This window comes from Primulina eburnea, chromosome 3, assembly GCF_022965805.1.
Source record: "Primulina eburnea isolate SZY01 chromosome 3, ASM2296580v1, whole genome shotgun sequence".
NCBI lineage: Eukaryota > Viridiplantae > Streptophyta > Magnoliopsida > Lamiales > Gesneriaceae > Primulina > Primulina eburnea.
Window position 1 is genome coordinate 16,924,655 of NC_133103.1, and position 26,277 is coordinate 16,950,931.

Here is a 26,277-nt window from a genome sequence, read left to right on the forward strand (position 1 = left end):
CGACTCTTTTTTTGTTTTTTTTACTTTTTTTTTGTGGGATAATTTCCGTAAATTAATTTACGTTTAAGCCCTTCTACTTTTGGATACATTATCATTACTCCCCAAATTTTTTTTAAAAATTGTTAGCTAATTGATCAAATAATTAAAAAACAGTATCCCTAAATCTCAAATATAAACGTGTGGTAAAAGAAACTTCATTTGAACTTGCCGACGTAATGCCTCATTTTCGACGAAGAAAGTCGTTTTATGAATAAATATGTTTTTGGACAATTATTCTATAAAAAGATTTTCAGATATTTGGTTATTCTAAAAACATCAAAAAAATCTCTCCATTGTTCTTCAAAATCTATACTTGGAAAACACTTTTTTACAAACACATTTTACAAAAATCTTGTCCAGATACATACGTTAGGTTTTCTCACTAATGAAACACTAAAAATGTTTTTAAAGTATTTGTCTTTGACATTCAAAATGACAAGAATAACATTTTAGTCTTACATTCAAATTTTACACGTTGAATCTGATCAATCAGAGTGCAAAACGATGTGGGACGAACCACAACACGTTACAACGAGATGGAAAATAGAAGCAGAGACGAGACAACTTGGCGATGCTGCAGTTCTTATGGCGCTTCAAAGAGTTACTTCAGAAAAAAAGCCAAGAAAACATAAGCATCAACAAATTCAAAAGGTGGAAATTATGATGATTAATAACTCTGGTAAAGAGAATGAAGGAACTTCAATTTTTAGTGATGTTAGGCTGTTGCGCATTTTAAAGCTGGATAGAATTGTTCGTTGGAGGAACTGGGAGGCTTCTCGAATTTATTTATATACACATTTAGAAACTTGTACTCGACATTCTTTTCAAAAATTTAAAACCTTTGTTTGTCCTGTAAGATAATTGTTTCTGCAGTCAGTGTGCATTTACACCTCGTTCCATCGTGATTATCATTTCATGAGCATTGGAATTCAATTTTTTTTAGTTAATTGCAAGATCGAAATCTTTATAGTATTATTTTTTATCAGGATATTTGGGGGAATAACTTTGGTCAAACTTCATTTTTTTTAAAATGATCATCTCCAAGTATATTGAATATTTTCAAATATATATTTTCAACATGTGTTCCGGAGAAACCCAACATAAACTTTGTTCCCATCAATCAACACCAGGCAAAAAGATAAAACAAGAACTTGGAATAAAACAGGAACTTCTAAGTTCCAATGTGTATTGTTTCTCTTTCTTTTGAGCCTTTTTCCTTACTCTGATTTCACAATAAAAAACTGTATTCGTTATCCTTCACTCCAGTTTCCTAAAATTCGAAAATTCATCTCCTCACAACAAAAAAGGATAACCATTTTTCCAAATAAGGGATCTGATCACAAAGTTGTCGCTGATTATTTTTGGGGTTTGATTGTGGGATTGTTGAGTGATAGTGTTAATTTCTTACTACTTGAAAAAAAAATGATTCTTCAACATTTTTCTGAATATGTTTTCAATTGTTTGATTTTTCCTAGCACTTTTAACATCTAAATAATTCATTTTCTTAAAATGGTGAACCATCGAGAATTCCCTCACCCACGAACAATATCTAAACTAGTTGCAAAAGCATAGTTTATCAATGCAAACAACACAAACTGGTTAAAATGGAAGTACAGAAATTTTTAGAACAGAGACCTCTTTGAAGCATTCTTCCCAAGAATTGCCTCCCATACCAGAGGAGAAAAAGGCCCTTTCTTTTCCAAATACTCCCTAACCGCTTTCTCTTCGACAAAAAAACCCTTTTCTTTCAACGAAGAAATCACACTCCTAGACTCCTCCTGGCCCTTCTCTCGGCAATACTCATCAACCAAACCCGTAAAAGTCGCCATATTCGGTGAATGTCCAGCCTCGAGCATTTCGATACAGAAACTGTACGCATCCTCCAACCTCTTCCCTCTGCAAAGTCCTCCAATCAACACCTCATAGCTATATGCATTTGGAAGAATCCCATTACTCTGCATTTTCTTGAATATTCTCACCGCATCATCGAACTTGTGTGCTTTACAGAAGCCATCGACAACAGCAGTGTACACGACCACCTCAGGGATCGAGCCCTTCTCACGCATCAACCCAAAGAGCTTCATTGCCTCTTGCACCAACCCATCTTTACACAACCCATCGAGCATAGCCACTGCATTAGGGACCAGCCCCGTCTCCTTCATCTTCCTGAAAATCTCATCTGCATCCCCCGGAGGCGATGGCGACTCAACCTTTTCCTTTTCTGATGTCTTGCTAACATTATTTGCAGATTCAGTTATAGAGGGTTTTGATTTGCGATCAAAACCAAGTTTGAATCTTTCAAGAAAATCATCATCAGCTGTGCTTCTTGATGAATTCAGACTTTCATTTTCACGACCACGATTGAATTTTGGGAATTCATGGTTTCTAGGAGGAGGTGACTGCCTTCTCAAGGGCCTGTTTGGGATTGGATCGGGAGGCTGATCACAAGTCTTGCCATCACCAACAGAGGAACATGAACGTAGTTGCAGCAACAGGCGAGCATTGGAAAGTGATTTCTCACAACAAGATTTAATCTTGAGCAAAGTGGACATTGGTATTGGATATCCTGCAGGAAATTCAACCAATCTATTTCCTTTTGTCACTAAACATTGATAAGCAAAAATTCAACAACAAACATGACTCGAGGTCCGTAGGGAGGACTCGGATGCGTCCGGAGTTAAAAGCAAGACTCTATGCAATAACTAATGCTACCAGCTTTGTAACTTGTAAATACTCCAATCCAATACATAAATAAAAACAAAAACAAAACCCACAAAAATAATTGATGAATAAAAAAAATCATTCAATTCAAACATCTAAACCCAAAATTTGAAATCAATATCTAACGGAAGGCCAAAAATAGCAATTCTAGCAGGTAAACTAAATTACCTCAGGAAACGAAAGTGTTAAAATTCCTGAATAACTTCCTCTCCTCCACAAATCTCAGGCAGGCCAACAGAACATTTCTTTGTCTCTTCAAAATTTCATTAGGAGAACGCGAAAAGGAACAAATATTTTAGGGTTTTTCTGTTGAGCTTTGTTCCAACCTTTGGCTAATTTCTTGCCCTCATGCTGTTTGGTTCGCGTTTGGAAAAGGAACAAATATTTTTATTATATATATATATATATATATATATATATATATATATATATATATATATATATATATATATATATCTTTTACTATTTATTAAGTTTAAGCATATTAGAATAACTGTTTTTGGTGTCTTTGGTCTGTTTTTTGGTTTCCCTATTTTGCCCCTATTTGATATCAAAATTAAATTTTTGTTTTTTTTTTAATTTCAAAAAACATTTTTGTTTTTATTTTTTTTATTACAATTATTAAAATAGCACTTTAGTACCTCGATAATTTGTCAAATTTCATTTTAGTCCATAAATAATTATAAAAAAATTGTACACACACGCACCGCGTGTGCAGAGTAGCTAGTATATATATATATATTTATAAGAAAAAAAAAGTAAATTCTTGATTTAGTCTCAAATCTTAAGTGTATTTCTCGGTTTAGTCCCAAATCTTCACACTAATTTACCTCATTGGTCTTTCCATCAATTTGGTGTTGAAAGTAACGGAAAAAATATATGTTTCTGCCTTGAAGAAAGCCTGAATCAATTCAGTAGCCCTAATCGATTTTTCTCTTCCAAGCAAGTTAGTCGCTACCTGCTGCAACAACTATCTTCCTCTACGTCGAGTCGGTCGCTGCTGCAACAACTATCCTCCTCCACGCACTGCTGCACGCCTGCACGCTCGAGGTAACCATTTGTTCTTTCCTTCGATACTCATTCAATTTTTAATGCATTGTAATGCCACACAAAAATAAACACAATTAATGAACATCATAACAATTAAATTATATATATATATATATATATATATATATATATATATATATCATAATATTTCAGTATTTATTTATTTACCGATGTGCCCACATAAAGTTTTCATATATCATCATTAATCTGAGACCTAACATATTCTTAAACTTAGTGTGTGCCATCATGATATAAGATATAATGGAGCACATCACACTCACACTATATATGATATTGCAGATTTATGGAGAAATCTTAAATATGTTTTAAATTAAATTTTTAATTGCCTACAATACTATTTGTGTTTAGATTGTAAAACTTAATAGGATATATCTTCCTTCGGTTTTTTCAATGTTGTTTTTTTTCCTTAATTAGAGGACAATTTTGGACAATTCTTAATGTGGTTTGCATTCAATTTTTAATTTCCTACAATTGATACATTCTTGACTATTATTCCATATGTGATTATGGTGACTGAGTGGATACCTAATGGCTAGACGGGGTAATTCCTCAAGAAAGAGCATCCAAATTAAGGTAATGCACTATTTTTGTAACGGTCACGCTTAAAATTTTTTGATGCATTTTCTCGATAATTTAATGTAACTTTTGTTTTTGTTTTTTAGGATTATTTGGGGAACCGGATCTCATTACAATTAAAATGTATTATAATGGAAGATTCAAATCTCTTGAGAAACACAATGAATACATTGGTAAGAGTTTTGAATATTTTGATTCCGTCGATCTTGATAAGCTGGGAATAATTGAAATGTCGGGATTTATGAAGGAGCTTGGATTTGAAGACAAAAATTATTTTAGATTTTGGCACAAAGTTGGAACTACAATTAGTGAAGGCAACTATTTGGAAAATGATTCGGATGTGTTGAATTTTAGAAAGTATATTCCAATAGATTATGAGGTTGAAATATATATATTGAACACTTAGATGGTCAAAATGATGAAGTTGGAGATGAAAATGTTGATAACAGTGAGTATGATTTTGTAGAAAATAATGAGTTAGTTGATGCATTTGTTGTCCATGATATAAAATCTATGAAAGGAAAAATGGTTGTCCCTGAAAGAGAAAATACAGATGATCTCCTTCATAAAATGCATGAGTATGACAGTGAAGTGGATATTTGTGCAGATAGTGGCGGTTTGATCAGTCTTCATGATTCTGATGAGGATGAAATTAAAAATTATGTGTTGTTTGACCCAAAAAAGGACTTTGAAACTCCAAAGTTGAAGCTTGGTTTAGTCTTTAGCTCAAAGAAAGAAGCAAAATTTACAATTGAAAGTCGCTGCATTAGAGAAGGAAGACCGGTGAAGTTTGTAAAAAATGATAAACATCCGATTGTGGGCTAAGTGCAATGATGATAATTGTTGTTGGATGATCAATGTTTCGAAGATGACTAATGATAGTTGTTGGCAAGTAAGAAATTTTGATGGATGTCACAGTCATTGTGTTTGTGATTTTGAAAACAAGTGTGTCAACTCAACGTGGTTGGGAAAGACGTTTGCCAAAAAATTCAGCACAAATCCTAAATTGAGACTTTAGGGAAGAGATTTCTACCATTCGTCATTCAGATTTTTCAAGGAATACCACCTACATGGCTAAAAGAAAGGCGCTGAAATTAGTGCAAGGTTATGTCGATGAGCAGTTTCGGCAAATAAGGAAGTATTGTGCTGAATTGAAAAGATCTGACGCTGGGGCTACTGTAGTTTTGAAGTTGACAGAGGATGACAAAGGTCCAAGGTTTCAGAGATTGTATGTATGTTTTCCAGCTTGCAAACAAGGATTTAAGAATGCTTGTCGGCGTATCATTGGTGGCTTCTTAAAGATAGAACATGGTGGGCAATTGTTATCGGCCGTGGGGCTAGATCCGAATAATAACATTTTTCCTATATGTTATGCAATGGTTGAGCGTGAAACAAAAGATAGTTGGACATGGTTTCTTCAGCTCCTAGATGAAGACATTGGTGTTAACAATGATCCGCATACTTGGAAATTTATGTCAGATAAGCAAAAAGGTTAGATTCCTGCACTTGAATCTTTGTTTCCTGATGCTGAACATAGATTTTGTGTGAGATACTTAGAAAGCAATATGAAACGCGATGGATTCAAAAGTGTAGCGTTTTAAAAAAGTCGAGCATAATGTTTTCTATCTTGCAAGTATTCATGACATTCATATTAGAAATGTACAAACAGTCACCCTCTTAAAATAGACAAACACTGAAATAAAAAAAAAGAACGTGTGAAGAAGTTCACATTTTTATACCGATACACCAAAATCATATATAGTCTTGAGTCAACGAACGAACAAATCCAAGTTAAAGATACAAAGACACACAAGGATATCTAATCTTCGCCACTAATTTCTAGAGATTGTACTAGTTGTCTAATCTCTTCTGCTATCCCTGCAAACTTCAATAAATGATTGTGGTTCTCATTTTCTAAATCTAAAAGCAAATCTTTCACATTTAATAATTTTTCAGCTTCAGTACTTCTGTTTGGAGTGGTGCTAAAAGTTGCACACGAACTTTCTTCGTCAGACATAAATGAAGCAGATGAATTTTGTTTCTCTAAGTATGCATGAAAAGCTTTTGATGTTTCATCCCTACTCCAGAATGATTTATAAGAAGCCCTACTAAATTTGTTGACTTGACTATGTGCTTCTTCTCATGTCTCGTATACACCAGGTTTACGTCTAACGAAGATAACATATGTTTTCCCCTACAATACAAAAAAATACAAATCAGTTTTCATTATTTTATAAACAAGTATGATTACTATAAAACATTTCTTGAATTTAAAGGATTTACCACCATTTTGTTAGCTTTTTTCGATGACCTCCTGAAATGAGGGTAAAAAAACATGATATTATGAAAATATGAGATATAAAACCAAGATAAATGCATTGGATATAAATAATCTGCATTATGAAATAGAAAGATGAGATACAAAGAGGACAAATTGTAGAAGAAATAGAAAAATTGACTGCATTCCTGAAAATTTGAATTATTCAGCTTTTATAAATGCATTGGATATAGATAATATGTCTTGCTAAAATTAGGTTGCTCAAGATGAATAAGATATGATGGATGTTTGATTGTAACAGTTATTATGAAAAGAACCATTTGTCGATATCAATTCGACCTGACTAGACAATTATATAATGTCTGCAGCTTAATAGATCACATGCATTTAATCCAAAAGTCCTACAAAACCATGAGGAATCTAGGCACTGATGGTTGTAAAAAAATTAATATTACAGAACATCGAATCACCCCAAACTTATGATAGCACACTCAACTTCTGTGCTTGAATGTGCATAAAATAAATAATAAAAGTCCTCAATTCCTCAATTACATAATCATATACCTACCAACTAATTTCCTACCTACATGACTAAAAAGCCGTCACACAAAATATATAAGCAAATTGTTCAAATTTTCCTAAAATCATAAATTCTTCCAAAACAATTTTTTCCTTCTACATTTAAGTGCAACCTCGTTAAAAATGAGAACGATATGATGTATGAAATAAAATGCAACGCGAATCGGAACTCAAGTAAACTCCATTTAATTTTCAATCAATAGGATGTCAAAATATGGATTTTAAAGACCGGAAAGTCGACTTGAAATTGAACGAGTACCGAAGAAAGAACAGATGATTACCTCGAGCGTGTGTCGGTGCGTGGAGCAGGATAGTTACAGCAGGCAGCGACCGACTTGCTTGGAAGAGAAAAGATCGATTAGGGCTACTAAATGGATTTGGGCTTTTGTTCAAGGCAGAAGCTTATCTTCTTTTCGTTACTTTCAACTCCAAATTGACGGAAAGACCGATGAGGTAAATTAATGTGAAGATTTGAGACTAAATAGGGTCGAAAAATTGATTTGGGACTAAACCGAGAAACATACTTAAGATTTGAGATTAAACCGAGAATTTACGTAGAAAAAAAATTTAAAGTTTATTGAGATGCTATAAAAAATAAAGTTATCAAATTTTGATTAATTGAGTTTTTAGTACTAAAAATAATGTAGTTTTTAAGAGAAAAATAATTCATATAAAATTTTTAATATAAAAAATTTATTTGATTTTCTCAATATATATAATATAATAATGTGAATTGATGATATAGATTTTTGAATAAATGACACTTCGTAAATTTTTTAAAAAAGATTTAAAATTTATAAACTTTAAAATAAAGTAATTTTGTTGTTTTTTTTTGAAAGGGTAATTTTATTGTTTTAAGAATTCAAAAATCCTACCAGTTTTTAAGAATTTCATTTAATTTCATAAAATATCAATCTCATTTTTCAAATACGAAACAGTGAAATGTGAAATAGCATGTTTTTGTATGGAAACTAGCGGCATCACTGCAATATAGCAAATTCTTGAGTGACGAGATTTCTTTACAATAATAAATTTATTTATTTCTATACAAATTTTTAACATAATTTAATTATTTAGAACAAAATAAATAAATATTCATAATTTTAATGGAAAGTAAAAGTACCAAAAAGGTGACTCTTTTACAAAGATATTTGCTTGTATAAAGAAAGATTCCGGAAGCATGAACGTCGGACGATCCTAACCGCCTCAATCACGAGAACGTGACGTCTTCCTTTACTCTTTCAAGTTTGAACTGGAATTTTGTAAATGTTCATTTGGGGGCTGAATTTTTGTGTGTCTACACATTTCGAGAATCAACATAAAAACAATGGCGGTTGCCGCACAATTCAGTGCTGGTGCGTCGGTATGGAGTCGATTAACATGTTGGAACCGTAGAAGGGATGTTTCGTTGCACCAGTCAACAGGGCTTCGAGTTCATTGTGGGGGAGGCAACTTGGGGAAACATAAAATTATTGATGGTAGACGTTTTGAGGCTTCGTTCTCTGTCTTTCGAAAAGGCAAAAGGGTTTATGAGTTATCCGCTCGTTCGTCATAGGAGGCATTTGTTGTCAAGGTTCGGTAACCACCGGAGTTCCGATTGTGGGGTGCAGTCTCGTGATGTAGACGAAAACTCTGCGATACAAGAAGAAGACTTGCTCTCTAATTCAAATGGAGGACACAAGTATGATATCCTTTTACTGGGATGATTTTGAAAAATGGCCCAGATATAAGCATTTTTTAAAAAATATAGTCCTCCCCAGTGTCTTGTTTTCCATTACTTCTGGTTCCGGCCTCAATTTTTCAGGGGCACTTCAGATACATAGTCTGTCACATCTTATGTTAAAAACCAAAAGGCGCAATCTTTAATGCTTTTACAAGCTTTGCACGATGCAGAACACATAGAACAAGTCCATCTACAAGTAGGAACTGATGCAAGTGGCTACTTAGTTAAACTTCAGTCCATATTTTGTAGCTGTGATATTTATTATATGAAAATAATGCGGAACTTCTTCGTTCCTATGAAGACTGAAGTCTGTGGCACCTAGTGATGATTTAATTGTAGGTCTAAATTTATTGCCTATCTGTAGCCTAAACGTCATCGATCTTCTTGTCAATAAAGAGAACTTATGTGTCAGATGATTATAAAATATTTATGATTTATCTTTCTGTTAATCTTTATTCTCATCTAATTGTTTCCAGTGAGTTGAACTGCACTGCTTCTTCTGGGATCATTAACACCGAGGATGACTCGAGGGAACCTCCCATCAGCACGTCTTTGTCAAAAGATGTTAAGCATGAGCTTCTGATGCTGACTTTACCAGCAATTGGGGGACAGGCCATTGAGCCTCTGGTACAATTGATGGAGACGGCATTCATAGGAAATTTGGGTAAGGTTTGATGCTTAGGTATTTATCCTGACTTATGGGTTGCATTATCCTGTAATTTTTTCACATGATCTATGTAGTTACCCTTCTACTTTGTATACATGGAATAACTGAATATTGTGAGTTTGCTTGAAGGTCGATGAGATTAATCCTTTAACTTTTGACATGCGCCAGGATGAAGTGAATTAGCTTTCTTTAATCAATTTATTCGAAGTGTGATCTAATGTTGTATTCTACTTCAACAGCTAGATATTAATATATGAACGCATATGTTTTTCTTTTTTAGTTTGCATTGCTGCTTCTCACATGGTTGTTATCCATCAGGTTCTGGCATTTCATTGCTCTCACAATTTACTAGCATGTTTCTCATTTAGGTTCCGTGGAGTTGGCCTCTGCTGGTGTCTCCATGTCTCTCTTTAATATAGTCTCAAAGCTTTTCAATATCCCTCTCCTCAGCGTTGCTACTTCTTTTGTGGCCGAAGATATATCTAAGAATGCGAGCAGATTTCACACATCCGGTAGATTTGGAATTGTTGGATATACCCTTTGTTTTGAATAACAAATGTAAGTTTCTCTTGATGATAGTGCTCTTTTAATTCAACTTTAACGTTTCTTTCCTTTATCGTTGCAGAAAAAAGGGTGCAGCTTTCTTCTGTGTCCACAGCTTTGCTTTTAGCTGTTGGCATTGGCATCTTTGAAGCTATTGCCCTGTCTCTGGGATCTGGACCGTTGCTAAGTTTGATGGGAATATCACCAGTATTCATTTTCCTGTTCTAAGTTCTAACATTCTATAAATTCTATGGCTCTCAATTTTTTTACCTTTTGTTAATTTTTTCCTGGTTGTATTGTACTTTACATATTTGACTATCTTGACGATTCGTTGCTTACTTTTCATTGCTTGTCCTTGAGAAGTTTGACTTATTTTGGTGTGGTATTACTCGTTGGCCAAATTCTAACTTTTGCCAAATTCTAATTATATAAGGTTTGATTGTATTAATTTTTTTGCTTCTATTTTGTGCTAAGAAAAAATTATCAATCTTTGGTTTGGAATTGAAGGCATCTGTCTGGCTTTGTCACCAAGGGCGTTATGTGATATTGATCTCTCTACCTTTGCCCCTGGAAGTGGAGAGATCATTGAGCTATTTATTTGTAGCTAAGACCTGGAGATCCAAATACATAGTCTTCTAACATTTGCTGAATTTTTATCGTCATCCTGTTTTTAATCCAAATAATGATATGATTGGTGACATGGATATGGAAACACAATAAGTAATATTGATTTACATTTTGTATTATTCCCAAACCTACAGTGTTTCGTGGCTTTAAAGCAAGGAATACTCAAAAGAACGATCACACATTTATCATCTATATAACATGAATACTCCTAATTTTTTTCTTCTGAAGTATCGGATACGGATACGATATGCCGATATGCCGATGTGTGTTGGATACGGCAAAATCCGTGTCGTTGACTTTTTATAGGTTTGACCAGTCGGTTACGTCTTGGACACGACTAGAATACATCATGGACACAGCACATATATTTTTCTTGATATGTTTTTAAATCACTGTTATAAAATTGTACATTGTATATATTTACATAAATATGTAATATTTATACAATATATTTATATAAATATATATGTGTATCTACCGTTTTTATTTTTTTAATACTAAATATATATATATATATACATATAATATTATATATATTTATATTTTAATAATTGTCGTATCCTAGCCATTGTCTTATATTTTCAAAATTTGTCGATATCGTATCGTATTCGATACGATATCTGTGCCCATATCCATGCAACATAATTTATGATTCATTGTTTTTTGTGTATCATGTGTTAGATAGGGCTTGATGCTCAATATGTTCTTGTGCTACAGAGTTTGAATTTGATTAAATTAATGATTATTTGGAGGGAAGGCAATAAACTTGTGCCTTGTTAACTTGTCATCATCGTGCTCTTAACTAATCACCATGTGACCTTCTACTGCTACATTTGGCATTTGAATTTACATGTAATATTTTTGTAAGTTTAACTGCCATTACAGGTCTCTTCTATGCGTATTCCAGCACAACAATATCTTCTTCTTAGGGCTCTTGGTGCTCCTGCATTTGTAGTCTCTTTGGCTCTTCAAGGCATCTTCCGTGGTTTCAAGGATACAAAGACCCCTGTGATTTGTTTAGGCAAGTGTTCCTTTGCTTTTTGGTTTAATTGTGTTCAAACAGTAGATAATGTAGCTAGTCTTTTTCTTAAATGAGAGCTAATGAAAATATTTTCTTACGAAGAATGATTAAGTAGGTATAAAATGCTGCATGATAAAGTATCTCAGGACACCACTGTTGTGTGAAATGTATGTACTGCATTTCTTCATTGGGACTTAGAGCGACTTTTAAAGTTCATGTGTCACAGGATGGCAATACATTGTTTAAGAAGTTATATCTTATAATAGTGGTGGGGACTGAGGATCCATAATGCCGAGCATCTAATTTTTACATCAATGTAGAAAATCCGTTTTTCTAGTTAGTTATATGCAAAAGACGGTTTAACTTGCATTTAACAATTCGTGCATTCTTTGGTGTGAACTTTGCCCTTAGAAACTCAAATGCTTTGTGGTTGGACAATTATATTGTTGTTATGATTTAGCAAAGTCATTTCCATAAACAGTCCTTTTAAAATTATTTTTCATAAACGACTCACTTTTGCTGCATGTTTCAGAAATTTTACTTCTGTGTTTCTCTTTCCATTGTTTATTTATCATTGTCAGATGGATGTTTGTGAAGCTGCCATTTCTACCGTTATATCACAGCGTGTGTTCAATTTCTATTTATGGGCTCTGTTTTTTTTGCTGCAGGTTTCGGAAATTTTACTGCTGTGTTTCTCTTTCCATTTTTTATTTATTATTGTCGGATGGGTGTTTATGGAGCTGCCATTTCTACTGTTATATCACAGTATGTGTTCAATTTCCATTTATGAGCTCAGTTTTTTTTAACTCCTCTGTTATTTCTGGATCCGTTCGTGTTTGCTTCACTTGAATATCTAGATTTAATATTCATGTTGCTTGTGCCTAGATACCTTGTTACTTTTTCGATGATTTGGAACCTGAATAAGCGAGCTGTCTTGTTGCCTCCAAAACTTGGAGAGTTGAAGTTTGCTGATTATCTGAAATCAGGTAAGCATTTCTCGTTCAAGTTTTAACTAAATATTTAAATGCGTTCCACAGAATGTTATTTTGAAGTGCTTCATTTGGTTGATTCGAGGGTGTTTTTTTTACTTCCTTCATAGGAACAAGCTATTCATGCTCAAAATTAGCTCTATGGTACTAACTAGCTACTGCAGATAATCTGTTTTAAGGTTTCTAATTGGTTTGATTCTTTAAAATGTAGCATACTACCATTTTGGACCTGCATTTCCCATTGTCATCTGACTGCTGATCATGCTTAAAATTGGATTTTATATCTGTGTTTTCTATACGGACTTCTCTACTCCGTTTTTAAGATTCTCTTTCCACGCATACTTTATCAGAAGTTGGTTGACTGAAGTCTCCCCCTACCCTAAATGTTCCCTTTAATTTTATTCAGTTAAAGAGTTCTAGACTTTTAAAGCTTACCATGAAGGTCATGGCCAATAATTTTTTCCTATCCTTGTAATTTTAGTTAGTTTTGCAATAACGGTTGACCTACAGACTTGGAAATACACAACGTAAGTCACTCAAGAGTTGTTCCTTGTTTTTAATGTTTTTAACATGCAGAGTTTATTTGCCACTTAGAGTGTGACTATATGATTTTAAACACATGTAGCTGGAATGTATTAGAAAAATCATGTGACAAATCTATGACTAAGTGGTATGACTATTTTATGCAGACATTGATGAGATACCACTGCTAGAATAGAACTGCAGTTAAAATTGAGATATCAATATAAAAAGTTTCTGCATCGTTGTACTGAGGTGCCTGAACTGTGACTACATGTGAAAAATAGTCTTTCCCTCTCTTGTTCGTATTTGAAATACCTTGCATGCTTGTTTATCTTTACATTTAAGAAATAATACGTAACTTCCATATAAATTGGAAAATTATTGGTGGTTTCTAGTCACTATCCAACATGTTGATCAGGTTCAATTACTATAATTTTGACGCGGCCACGACTTTCAATCTGGAATACACTCTCCAATATGTAGTTTAGTATTATTTGGCTCATTCAAATATCGAGGACGTATGCTATTTGAATGTTTGTGGTCATCAGGTGGTTTTCTTATTGGGAGAACACTTGCTGTTCTGCTGACTATGACACTTGGTACATCGATGGCTGCACGCCAGGGCCCTATCGCGATGGCTGCTCACCAAATATGCTTACAAGTATGGCTTGCTGTATCGCTTCTCACAGATGCACTTGCTACTTCGGCTCAGGTTATTTTTATGGTTTTACCCCCTTTTCTGTCTTTTGTTTTTCTAGGTCGCTTTAATCCTTTTTCCAACTCATTAAGTTGAGCCATCTATTCAGGCCTTGATTGCTAGTTATATATCAAGAGATGATTACAGGACTGTTAGGGATCTCACACAATTTGTGTTAAAGGTAGTACTTGTCTTCTTATTCAGTAGGTTCTTTGGCCAGCTTAAGTTTCTTTGTATAACTGATTCCATTTTTTTTCCTGATTTAAGCTTTATTGTTGTGTTTCTAGATAGGTTTTGCCGTAGGTGTTTTCTTAGCTCTGGTTCTGGGTGTTTCTTTTAGTTCTTTGGCCGAATTTTTTACGAAGGAAACGGAAGTACTGGCTATTGTTAAAACTGTTGCTTTGGTAAGTGATAAATCGAAGTCTTTCTGGAAGGATTCTCGTTAAGGTAGAAACAACAATGTCTCCTAACATGATATTGCTGCTAATGGTGCAGTTTGTGAGTGCCAGCCAACCTTTAAATGCTCTAGCTTTTATCTTTGATGGACTCCATTACGGTGTTTCGGATTTCCCTTACGCAGCACGTTCTATGGTAATATTCTTCACATCATGTGATAAGGCTCAATAATGGGGAAAAAGCTCTCATATACTAAAATGCAGATGGTGGTTGGGGCTGTGTCTTCTGCGTATCTGCTAAGTGCTCCTACCATCTTTGGACTTCGGGGTGTTTGGTCAGGCTTGACTCTCTTCATGGGATTGAGGATGGTGGTTGGATTTATAAGGTGAAATGTATCGTCTATCTATTGATATTCTTGAAACGCCGTTCTCTCTTGGTTTTACACCGTTTTGCCAGTATGTTGTGCCAAATAAATTTTTCATCATGCGAGTAATTTCATTGGCTTGAAGAAGAAAAGATAAAAATTTGGCACACTCATTTCTAAACTATATTTTTTCTACTTTCAGGTTATTGTCACATAATGGCCCGTGGTGGTTCCTGCACGTCAACGAGGCCAAGGTCAATTCCGAGTTGTTCAAGTTGTATCGGATGGATTTTTTTATTACTTTTATCAAATAATACTATTTATCTTCTATTGTTTTGTGACTTTCAGGTCACTGGGTGAGAAGTTGAGAGTTGAGGAACGCTTGCCTGGGAGCCAACCCAGGAAACAACTGATAAAAAACAAAGACTTGCTAGGAAGCCTGTAGAGAATTCCAAGAATTCTAGATTCGAGACCGCGCAGCACCTGAAGAAATGGAGTATTTGGTTTTCTCATTGGAGGCAGACGTGCGGGTAGTTTTAGATGATGACAAGATATTGTTGAACCATTACCGTACTTGTTTATACTTAGAGACCAAGTTTTAGCTGATGTATAAGGCTTTGACTGAACCATTCATTGTAACTTCGCCATACGACAAGATATAATGGTGTACCATCAATCAATTTTGAACTCAACATCATGTTAAAACCATCTCAATATATTGCTTTCTGCCAAGTATCAAATTTCATTTGTTTGCATATTAAAAAATTTCGGCACTTTGCACATCATTATTTGACAAAACCCAAAAATTAATATACATAATCAAATCATTACAATAATGAAGTGTGAAAATATGTTGAAAGTCAGTCGAGATATGCAATGACAGCATCCACAACTTCTCGAGTGGTACTGCTTCCCCCAAGATCTTTTGTACAGTATTCACCTTCAGATATTACACGCTTCACAGAGGTCTCTAGTCTGTGGGAAAATGAAGGAAACTGCAGGTGTCTCAGCAAGCAGCAAAGCTACGGGATTTGCTGCCTTTGTTTCTACTACTTTCTCATTTCCTGCTGAGGCACCTTGCTCGAATATGGATGATCGGCCCCGACATTCCCTGAAAGGGATTAACCCATTGAGTATCGCTTTAAATCAAGAAGATATCATTCATGTCAAAGCAAATCAAATCAATACAATTGATGCACATTTGTAAGTAAACGTCGTCATAACAGATATGGTTGAGTATGTATGATCACATTCTTTGATTCTAGATTTTTGGCCAGCAGCTATATTTGCAACCAGATTCCCATAAAGTTTACGAGTTACCTGCTATTTCTTGTGTATTTCAAGACTTCAAAACTCAATTAAACAAATCTCTTCCATCTTGGTTGTGGAAATTTGAGATAATAATATAAAAATAAAGAATAAATCGGACACCGAGATTTACGTGGAAAACCCTATAAATTTTTAGGGTAAAAACTATGGGCAAGATGAAAAGAATTCTACTATAATATTTTATGGGGTACAACTTACTCACTATGTTTCTAAAGAGAACACACACTCTCTTAATACAAAAGAACAAAACACCTCACAAATATTATAGAACTAAGCACTATAATGCTACAAGATGAAAGAAAACTCGAAGAAATGATGATTTATAAATTCAATCTTGTTATTCCCTACTGCTTACCTTTATGCTATACCACGTGAGGAACCTACTCCACTCAAACTTATCAGTGTTCGCTGGCTTGATTAAAAAAACAGCTATATTTTCTTTTGTAAGGATCTTCTGCATATCCACGCTTCCTTCTTTTACTACTTCCCGCACAAATTGAAATTGGACTCAAATGTGTTTCGTCTTGGAATGAAAGATTGGTTTCTTGCGATGTGAAAGGCACTCTGACTGTCACAAAACAAAAGAACATTCTCTTATTTGTGCCCGATCTCCTCCAATAACCTTTTAATCTATATTGCCTCCTTGCAAGTTTGAGTAGCTTCCATGTATTCTGCTTCCGTCGTAGATAATGTCACAAATGTTTGTAGTTTTGAAACCTAGCTTACTGCTCCCTTCGGAAGTGTAAACACATAACTAGTAGTAGATTTTCTCTTATCAGGATCACATGCATAATCTGAATCGACATAGCTCTTGAGTGTTAAAATATGATTCTCCACAATATAATACATCATTTGAGGTACCCTTAATGTATTTAAAGATCCTCTTAACAGTGCTCCAATGCTCTCTTCTAGGATTCGCCATATACCGATTAACTTTTCCCACTGCTTGACAATGTCTGTTCTTGTATAGATTATAACGAACATCAAACTTCCCACTGTTGATGCATATGGTACTCGAGACATCTTCATCCTCTCTGCTTCACTGCTAGGACACATCTCGAAGGATAACTTGAAGTTAACAAGAAGAGAGGGTCGATATTGGCTTACTATCTTGTATGTTGAAATATTGCAAGACTTTCTTTAAATAATTTTTCTAGGAAAGCCAAATCTTTCTATTACTTATATCTCGGTGAACTCGCATCCCTAGAATCTTGTTTGCTGGTCCCAAATCCTTCATATCAAATTCCCTAGCCAACAGTGCCTTCAATCCTTGGATTTGATCTTTGCTGGGGCCTGCTACCAACATGTCGTCCACATACAACAGCAAAATAATATAATCATCACAAAACTTCTTGAAATATGTACAAGGGTCTGCACTCAGTCTGTTGTATCCAAGGCTCATGATATAGGAATCAAATCTCTTGTACCAACACCTTGACGCCTGTTTGAGACCGTACAGAGATTTGTTCAACCTGCAAACCAAGTTCTCTTTGCCTTTTTCTGCAAATCCTTCTGGCTGGATCTTATTGATTTCTTCTTCAAGATCTCCATGAAAAAATGCCTTTTTCACATCTAACTGTTCTAGATGTAGGTCAAACACCGCACACAATGCCAACTCTCCTCTGACTGTTATAACCCAAATCAGAGGAGAAAATATCTCATTGAAGTAAATGTCTTCTTTCTGAGCATATCTTTTTACCGCCAATCTAGCACTATACCGCTCCACTTGGTTATTGCCATCACGCTTGATCTTATAGACCCATCTGTTGCCAATGACTTTCCTCTCTCGTGGTAGTGTAACAAGATCCCAAGTTTTATTCTTGTCTAATGCCTCCATCTCTTCTTGCATTACTATCATCCACAAGGATACATCCGAGTTTTGAGTAGCCTCGTGGAAACTCGATGGCTCACCATCAACTGATAATAGATAATATGCAATGTTGCTTTCAGTGACATAATCTGTAAGCCAACCTGATGGTCTTCTGTCTCGAGTTGACTGGCTCACATTGGAAACCTCAGACTCAACATTTCTTGTTCTTCGTGATCTTGTACTGCTTTACAAGAAATTTGACCTTCGTCCGTCTTATTTTCCATCTGAAATATAGTAGTTTCTAAATTCAGTGTGTCTTTGTCTCCCTTTACATTATCTTCCTCGAAGATAACATCCCTAGTGATGACAAGCTTGTGAACAGTAGGATCTAACAAGCAAAATCCCTTAATTCCATCAGCATATCCTAAGAACATACATTTTCAGGCTTTCGAATCCAACTTCGATCTTGCTTGCTCATTGTATAGAACGTACACATGACTTCCAAATGTATACAAATGAGAATATTCCGCCGGATTCTCGGTCTACATCTTCGTCGGAGTCTTCAGATCAATCGCCACTGAAGAGAACAATTGATAATATAACAAGCGATTTTGACTGCTTCCGCACAAAATGACTTGTCTAGACCCGCAGTCCTCAACATAGCTCTTGTCTGTCCAACAATGGTATGTTCATCCGCTCTGCCACTCTATTCTGTGTGTAAGCCGTTGTGAATTGTCTTTTGATACCTTTTGTGTTGACAATATGCATTAAATTTGTCACTGGTATATTCTCCTCCATTGTCAGGTCCTCACACACTTGATTTCTTTTCAAAATCAAGTTCAACCCGCGCATTCGAAATCTTTGAAGATCTGGAAAACATCTGATTTCTTCTTGATTTGATACACTCAATATCTCCTAGAGAAATCATCAATAAACAAGACAAAGTATCTGGCTCCTCCTAGGTATACAACCTGTGCTTGCCAAACATCCGAATGAATCGGCTCCGATATGTTTTTGCTTTTGGTAGTAGAAGTGTCAAACTTTAATCTATGTTGTTTACTGGTAATACAATGCTCACAAAAGAGTAGTGACACTTTTGTAAGTCCATACATCAGCTTCCGTTTTGAAAAATTTTCAACACTCGTTCTGACATATGCCCAAGCTTTCTACGCCATAACCCTGTTAATTCTTCTCTTAAACCAATTCGTGCAACAGCTAGTTCAGCTTCTTTGTGTGTTTCTCCCAAAAGTACATACAAATTTGTAACAACTTTTTTCGCCTTCATAACCACAAGCGCACCCTACACAATTTTCATGATCTCGTTCTCGATACGGGTTTTGCACCCGATATCATCCAATTGCCCCAAGGACAAAATATTTTTCGTCAGTCCTTTCACATGTTGTACCTCCTGTATAGTACGAATGATGCCATCAAACATTTTTACCGATCCCAGGGATTTCCAAGGCATGATCATTTCCATGAAATACAAATCATCCTGAGATTGGTTCATAATGATCAAACCATTCTCTCCGAGATGTCATGTGCCACATCGCTCCTGAATCCATAATCCATATGTCACAAAATTTGTGTCTGTCTTCTGCAACTGTTGCTGCTTCGCTGAATCATATTTAACTACCGCCTGAAGTACTGGCCACATTTCCTTGAGAATTTTTTTCGATACTCGTACACTCTTTCTTGAAGTGCCCTTTACCGCCACATTTAAAGCAGTAAATATTTTTCTTCTTACTTCTCGACTGTGATCTACCTCTAGGCCACTAAGCGATAGACTTGAGACGAAACAGAAACAGAATCACCTTGATACTAAACCAGATCGATCCCCAGTTGCTATAGGGAACAAAGGAGGAAATACAATCGATTCCTCCATTTAAGTGGTTCTCGCTTCTCCTTGTTCCTGTTCCTAACTCTTCCCCGGGTTCCCAATGTTTGGCACTTTCCATACTTCATGGGTGAAACATCAACAAATTCGCTAATGATCAAGTTACAACCTATGATATACGTCTTTGGTTTCCACTGGAGTCACAGTCCATAAATATTCCTCTTATCATTGGTAAAGTATCTGCCTGCTTCAAAATTACCAACCTATCTTCCTTATTCTTGCGCCGGCTTTTTTATCCGAGAACCGCAATTAAGACATCGAATTTTAGAGAGTCCATAAGAAGATTGTTGGTTATGTTGATGATAAATTAATCATATGAATCTGGTTGACTTGAACTAGAAGCTTTGCACATTCATTTTCCCCTATTTTATGTCCCATGGAAGTGAGTTGGTCAAATAGAGTATCTAGTATGTTGATATGGTTGGTCATCGATGAGGATTCCTCCATCCGAAGATGTTGTGTAATGACTTGACCTCGTACATCTTTGTCAGAGTATCCTAGATAACTTTTGTTGCTTTTATCTCAGAGCTACTTGACAATACTCCGTCTGTTATAGCCAAGTGTAAATTGACAACAACATTATCATTCATCTCATTCCAATTTTCATCGTCTCTAATTTCCACCGACCTATCTCCACTAGCTGCCAAACAATTATCCTTTCTTAAAACTGCTTGTATCTTTATTTCTAGAATATAAAATTACTTCCATTGAACTTTGTTATCTCGTACATGCTCGTCATTATGTCTACAACAATTTAGTAGACTGGATAAAATAATCTCGCCTTATTAAAAAAAATCTCAAAAAAACTTTTCTGATGTGGAATATCAGTGTAGGCTGCAACCACACAGCATACTCAAAATTTTAAGCCAAATCTCTGATACCACTTGTTGGTCCCACTTGCGGAAAATTTAAGATAATAATATGAAAATAAAGAATAAATCGGACATGGAGATTTACGTGAAAAACTTCTAAAAATTATTATGGTAAAAACCACAGGCAAGATAAAAAGAATTCTACTATAATATTTTATGCTGTAAAACCCACTCACTGTATTTCTAAAGAGAAAACACTCTCTTAATACATGAGAACAAAACACTTCACAAATATTATAGAACTAATGACTCAAATGCTTATTAACATGTTTCTTTCATTTTCCGCTGCAAATGACGACTTCTTCAATCCCTTTGTTAATGCTTAAATTTGTTGACAACAAAAACTAATCATCTTTGCCGAACTTCCAAACTTAAAAAAACAAAAAAAAAAAAAACAAGGGAGAACTACTGTTTAAAAATAAAAAACCATGGATTATTAACGATAATTTACTTATATTTTTGAAAATGAAAATAAATTTTTTTAAATAGTTGAGTTTTGGAATTAAATATTTAACATGACACTTATTTGTTCTGAAACTTCTAAATTTATATTATTATTATTATTATTATTATTATTATTATTATGTAAATAGGATAAATTTTTATAATAATTAACATTTAATATTTAAATTGTTTTGCTGTGGTTCAGTATGCGTTTGAAGAGTGGCTGTTTACTGTTTTTATGGCGGCTTAGTATTCATCGTTTTTGAAGAACAAAATCTGGGTACTCGGGCATAGAATAAGCATCCCAAACGCAAAGGGAATAATCATTTCATCTTTGGTAATCGTATCCTCAATTGCCATTTATCCACCAACACCACCATGTGTCGGCAGAGGAATAGACAAACCGACAAAGATTTTAATGAGGCAAAGAAACATATTTTCTTTGCATTGTGTTAAATGAGTTATTTGTCAAATTTGGCGGAAGTTTGATAGAAGACGGAAGACGCGTTTTAAACTCGTTTTCACACAGACAAGAGACTCTATAAATAGAGCTCCTCTTCATTCTGAATCATCCCTTCTTCGAGTTTTCTATCATCTTATAGCATTTGAGTGCTCAGTTTTATAATATTTATGAGGTGTTTGTTCTCCTGTATTAAGAAAGTGTGTGTTCTCTTTGGAAACACAGTGAGTGAGTTGTACACCGTAAAATATTATAGTGAAATTCTTTTCATCTTGCTCGTGGTTTTATCCTAATAATTTTTAGGGATTTTCCACGTAAATCTTGGTGTCCAGTTTATTCTTTATTTTCGGGTTTTATTATCTCAAATTACCGCAAGTGTGAGACCAACACCTCGCGTTCTGTTTTCTGCCATTTCTTGTTAATTTCCGATTTGTTTGTGATACGAAAATGGGATTCTTGAAGAATATCATCTGTGTCCTGATGGGATTCAGCATGCTCGTTTGGCTGGAGAATCTTTCCTCCAAACACCCCCACTCTCATTTGTCGATTATTATACTAGCTTTAATTTTGTTTCGTTGTAGAATCAAAATTTCGTGGCTTATATATTTAATACTCGTATTCATATTTTGATGATAATGCTATTCCTAGTGTTGCATTGAGATTTGAGATATGACGAACATTTTCAGCACCCACTTCCGCTTTCAAGCCAAACTCCGTTACTTGGGTTATATATTAGCTTAAAAGTGTATTACATAATTTGTTATATGTTGGGGGATCGACAAATAACTGTGGGAGGAGTAACAAATTTGAGACATTGTCATGCCCCAGACCTGAGGCGAGTGACACCAACATTATATCGAATTCATTATTCAACTTTCAGAAATCGTTCTATTAATTGATAATGTCGAAATAAAATGTCTTTACAACAATAAAAATAAATAATAAAAACAACGAAATGTCTAACAAAGACATCGGATTAACATAAAATAAACTAAACAAAATAATTAATTGAATCTCCTTCACCGTTCCCAGAACTGGGCTTGCTGCTCTTCTTCAACCCTTCTTCATTCTTGTCAGACAATGGGCGAGTGGGTGGTATGGTCGTCACTCAATAAGTTGGGAAAATAATCCTCAAAAATTTTAAAATCATTTTCAATGGAAATCCCAATATAAAAATAATAAAAAATATATACATAAATATTCTGATTTTCAAAATATACAGATACGAAAATTATGCACTGAAGATATTACGAATTTATGGCTGACTGTTATTAGTCCCCTGTATTTTAATTCTCTAAGGGGTCAGACAAGAATAAAAAAAAACAAGAATCATGCATGTTCAGAATATATATTCTTATTATTGGTTTATAAATTTCAGTGCTTCAAACATACAAATTTCAAGAATCATACTTTGAACACATGAAATACATGTTGGTTGGTTTTAAATCTAATTACACGAGGTAAAATAGAAAACTTATTTACCTTGATATGCTTAATAAGCTTCGGTTGGTGTTTGAAAAAAACATCTGCTCTCGCTACTAGAATGATGCTCGAATAAGATTGCTCTTTGCTCGAATTTTAGGGTGATTTGTCAAGAATTTTGTGTAACAATGACTCAGAATTTTGCGCGTTATTTATAGGGTAAAGTATGATTGACAGCCTCTCATTTACTGCAATTATCTGTCATAATTTCAAAATAATTTGTCAGTTATAAGATTTTAAATGGCTTTCAACTGATGGGATGCTCTGCTGAAATTTGGCTGAGGTGATGGTTCGCTGAAAATTGTCATGCTGAAATTGAGGTCTGCCCTACTAAAATCAATAACGATGCTGAAATTTAGGGTTCTCACTGACATCCCATCTAATAAGCTAAATTTTATGTTTAGTCCCTCCTCTCGTTCTTATAACTTTTGTAGGACCGAGCGCTTACCGCTTTACCAAAAGCTATAGCTTATGGTAATGGTGCAACTCAAATCTTTTAAACTGCACAGCAGCTCAAGCACCACGGTTCGATCGATCTACCAAGCAGAGACAATTATTGCACCCAACAATCTCCCTCCCATTGATTGCACTCCCAATAATTGCACTCCTTGCAATCAATGAGAATCGAACCCATGACTTTGCCTCTGATACGAATTGTAGGACCGAGCGCTTATCGCTTTACCAAAAGCTATAGCTGGTGGTAATGGTACAACTCAAATCTTTTAAATCGCACAACAGATTAAACACTACAGTTCGATTGCTTTATCATACATGGACGATTATTGCACCCAACAACTTTCGAGTTAACAAATTTGTTGAGAGTTTATACAATGAAAGGGCCTAAAAGCTACCATTGATTCAATGTTGATTGATTAATTCTATGAATAAAATAGTTTTTGTCGAGAATAAATTTGATTTCTTAAAAAACTTCTCTTTTGAGAATCGAGGAGTTAAATGAATTATTTTAATGTTGTGCATTTGATATTGTTCTAGTAGTAGTAGCAGTAATGGTTTTTATAGCTAGGATAGGTGTTGTTTTTTTGTTGATCAGTTATTTATTTGTTTTCTAACTTTGAATTCTATGTGCAGGAAATAAAGAAAAGAAACATTGGAATAGAACACATGCGTATATGTTACTCACCATTTTCAAGGACCAGTCATACTGCAAAAGTTGTTGCTTCTGTTCTAAATGTTGCATTTGATGGTCCACAGTGTGAGGTGATTTATTTTTACTTATTGAAATTACCTGTTTATTTTTGTTTGAGATTTTGCATTCAAAGTTTGAGAAATTTACCAGGCTTGTGTTTCATGTTTATCGTATACCCGGTTTAAGAATGTGATTTGGCTGTTAAATTTTTTGGACTCTGATGATGGATTATCCCTTATGTTTGAATGAAAATTTATGATTTTAGAGAGCAGTTATTTGTCTTCGACCAGTCACTTGAAAACTCAGAACTTAACGGTGAAAGTATAATCTCGTGGAGAAGTGATGAGTGACACGGTGATAGTTGTTTCCATTTCTTATTTTGAGGTTAATATATGCTTTGTTTTTATCCCAGTAATATTTGTTTAACAGGCTATGGAGGATCTTCAAGAGCGGTTCTTTGGCTGGTCATTTGAGCTGATGTCCCATGTCAAAGTAAGTAGCTTGAGAAAGTACTAGCAGATATCATCTCAGATCCAATTTGATTATCAATATGCTCCTTGAGTCTCCTTTTGTGGTTATCATGGAGCTTATGAGTATCGAAGCTCACATAGGTTTACACTTAGAGCCTTAGGCTAAATATTTCACAACCTTCCGTCTTTAGTGCCTAATGAAGGTGGACCTTCTCATTTTCAATTATATTTCTAGGATATTGACAATGAACTACATGATAGAATGAAATATAATAGACAACACACAGATTAATGAAGATACTATGAAAGTCTTGATGAAAATTATGGGAAATAACCTTTATGCGGAATTGTTGCGGAGGATAAATGATATTCCTTGTATCGACAAAATAAATCTATATATTCGTCAAAATACGGGGCTCGATCAACGTTGTTATACTTGCCGAAGCAGTGCTGAGGTATAAATCCATCATATTTGTTTTTTATTCATGAAATAATAGCATAAATTTATATTTTTTTATCATATTGTCACATCCACAGGTATCGAGTTACGTAAATATCAAAAACGACGATGAAAATTTAAAAATTACAATGTTTTAAGACGTAGCTGCTGCTTTTATTAATTGTCCAGTGAAAGACTATATCAAGTCAGTGGCTGAGGTTAATTTAAACCATATTACTACAAATAACACCTAAACCTTAAAACTCTATAACTAACTTGTGTTTGGTTTTGTGTAGGATGCAAGTGCTTTGCCAAATTATATGGCCCTTGAAATGCCAGAAAAGGAAGAATACAACTTTCTTTTCAAATTTGCTGAAAAGACTCCGACCAATAATGCAATGCAACTTATTCTATTATAGTCGAAGGATTTCAAAAGCCCCTACAAAAGCACAAATTAGGAAAACTCGAAGTTGTCAATGCAAACGCTCAAATTCAAATGGAAGACGATGATAAAATTGTTACTTTTATAAAGAGAAAAAACATCAAACATAGTTCTATGTCCAAGACACGAAGCCAACAAAACAACAAAAAATTAGCCGATGATGCCAAAAGAAATACCCACATCCTGATTGAAGATGATGACAAGCTTTCTTCCTCCATAAAGAGAAAGAACAAGTCAAAACTAAAAATAACACATAAAATGTGGCATTTGTGAAGATCAAACAAGAAAAAGTTTGATTCAATCATAACTTATGGTGCTATGATTTTTTATTGTTTCCTTAATTTTTGTGTTATATTACATTTTTCCTATTAATAAATATTTGTGTTTACATTTTTAATTAATTATTATTTTCATTAACTGATTATATATCATCATATTCTTTTATAGACAGTTTTTAATTATATAATTTAACTTAAAGTTTGCACACAAAAAATTTGGACAATAATCATCGGGATATCACGTGTAACGCACGTGCTACCTACTACTTACTAGTACCTATAAAAGTTTTTGCATTGTGATTTTACTACATTGCCCAAAAACTATTCATTGTTTTTATTAATTGCATGAGAATTGGTGGAAAAAGTATATAAAATTTAGGGACAAATTTGGAAT

At 34.5% G+C, this 26,277-nt stretch overlaps 3 protein-coding genes and 1 long non-coding RNA gene across 7 annotated transcripts; 3 read left to right on the plus strand and 1 right to left on the minus strand.

Moving 5' to 3' along the window:
- Nucleotides 1–1,571: 1,571 nt before the first annotated feature.
- Nucleotides 1,572–3,122, minus strand: LOC140827065 (uncharacterized). 2 transcript variants are annotated; one of them, XM_073189662.1, is made up of 2 exons: nt 2,929–3,122; nt 1,572–2,605 (listed from the first exon to the last, which is right to left on the minus strand). In XM_073189662.1, the coding sequence occupies exon 2, from the start codon at nt 2,589–2,591 to the stop codon at nt 1,662–1,664; it is 930 nt and encodes a 309-aa protein (XP_073045763.1). In that variant the 5' UTR covers nt 2,592–2,605; nt 2,929–3,122; the 3' UTR covers nt 1,572–1,661. The 2 variants fall into 2 exon arrangements, with proteins under 2 accessions (XP_073045763.1, XP_073045764.1); XM_073189663.1 differs by having other exon boundaries at nt 1,572–2,625.
- A 2,355-nt stretch (nt 3,123–5,477) lies between these two features.
- On the plus strand, nt 5,478–5,903 carry LOC140826902 (uncharacterized). The gene has a single exon (XM_073189440.1). The coding sequence runs from the start codon at nt 5,478–5,480 to the stop codon at nt 5,901–5,903; it is 426 nt and encodes a 141-aa protein (XP_073045541.1).
- A 2,496-nt stretch (nt 5,904–8,399) lies between these two features.
- On the plus strand, nt 8,400–15,505 carry LOC140827066 (protein DETOXIFICATION 45, chloroplastic-like). Of its 2 annotated transcripts, XM_073189664.1 has the most exons (14): nt 8,400–8,945; nt 9,464–9,651; nt 10,023–10,166; nt 10,280–10,404; nt 11,710–11,845; nt 12,514–12,610; nt 12,731–12,831; nt 13,905–14,068; nt 14,163–14,234; nt 14,341–14,457; nt 14,549–14,644; nt 14,713–14,834; nt 15,016–15,067; nt 15,162–15,505. In XM_073189664.1, exons 1-14 carry the CDS (start codon nt 8,665–8,667, stop codon nt 15,171–15,173), a joined length of 1,707 nt encoding a protein of 568 aa, XP_073045765.1. In that variant the 5' UTR covers nt 8,400–8,664; the 3' UTR covers nt 15,174–15,505. The 2 variants fall into 2 exon arrangements, with proteins under 2 accessions (XP_073045765.1, XP_073045766.1); XM_073189665.1 differs by lacking the exon at nt 15,162–15,505 and having other exon boundaries at nt 14,713–14,846; nt 14,906–15,029.
- A 7,039-nt stretch (nt 15,506–22,544) lies between these two features.
- On the plus strand, nt 22,545–24,854 carry LOC140828357 (uncharacterized). 2 transcript variants are annotated; one of them, XR_012117165.1, is made up of 3 exons: nt 22,545–23,271; nt 24,197–24,325; nt 24,684–24,854. It is a non-coding gene; the product is annotated as an uncharacterized lncRNA (long non-coding RNA). The 2 variants fall into 2 exon arrangements; XR_012117164.1 differs by having other exon boundaries at nt 22,547–23,266.
- Nucleotides 24,855–26,277: the final 1,423 nt, after the last annotated feature.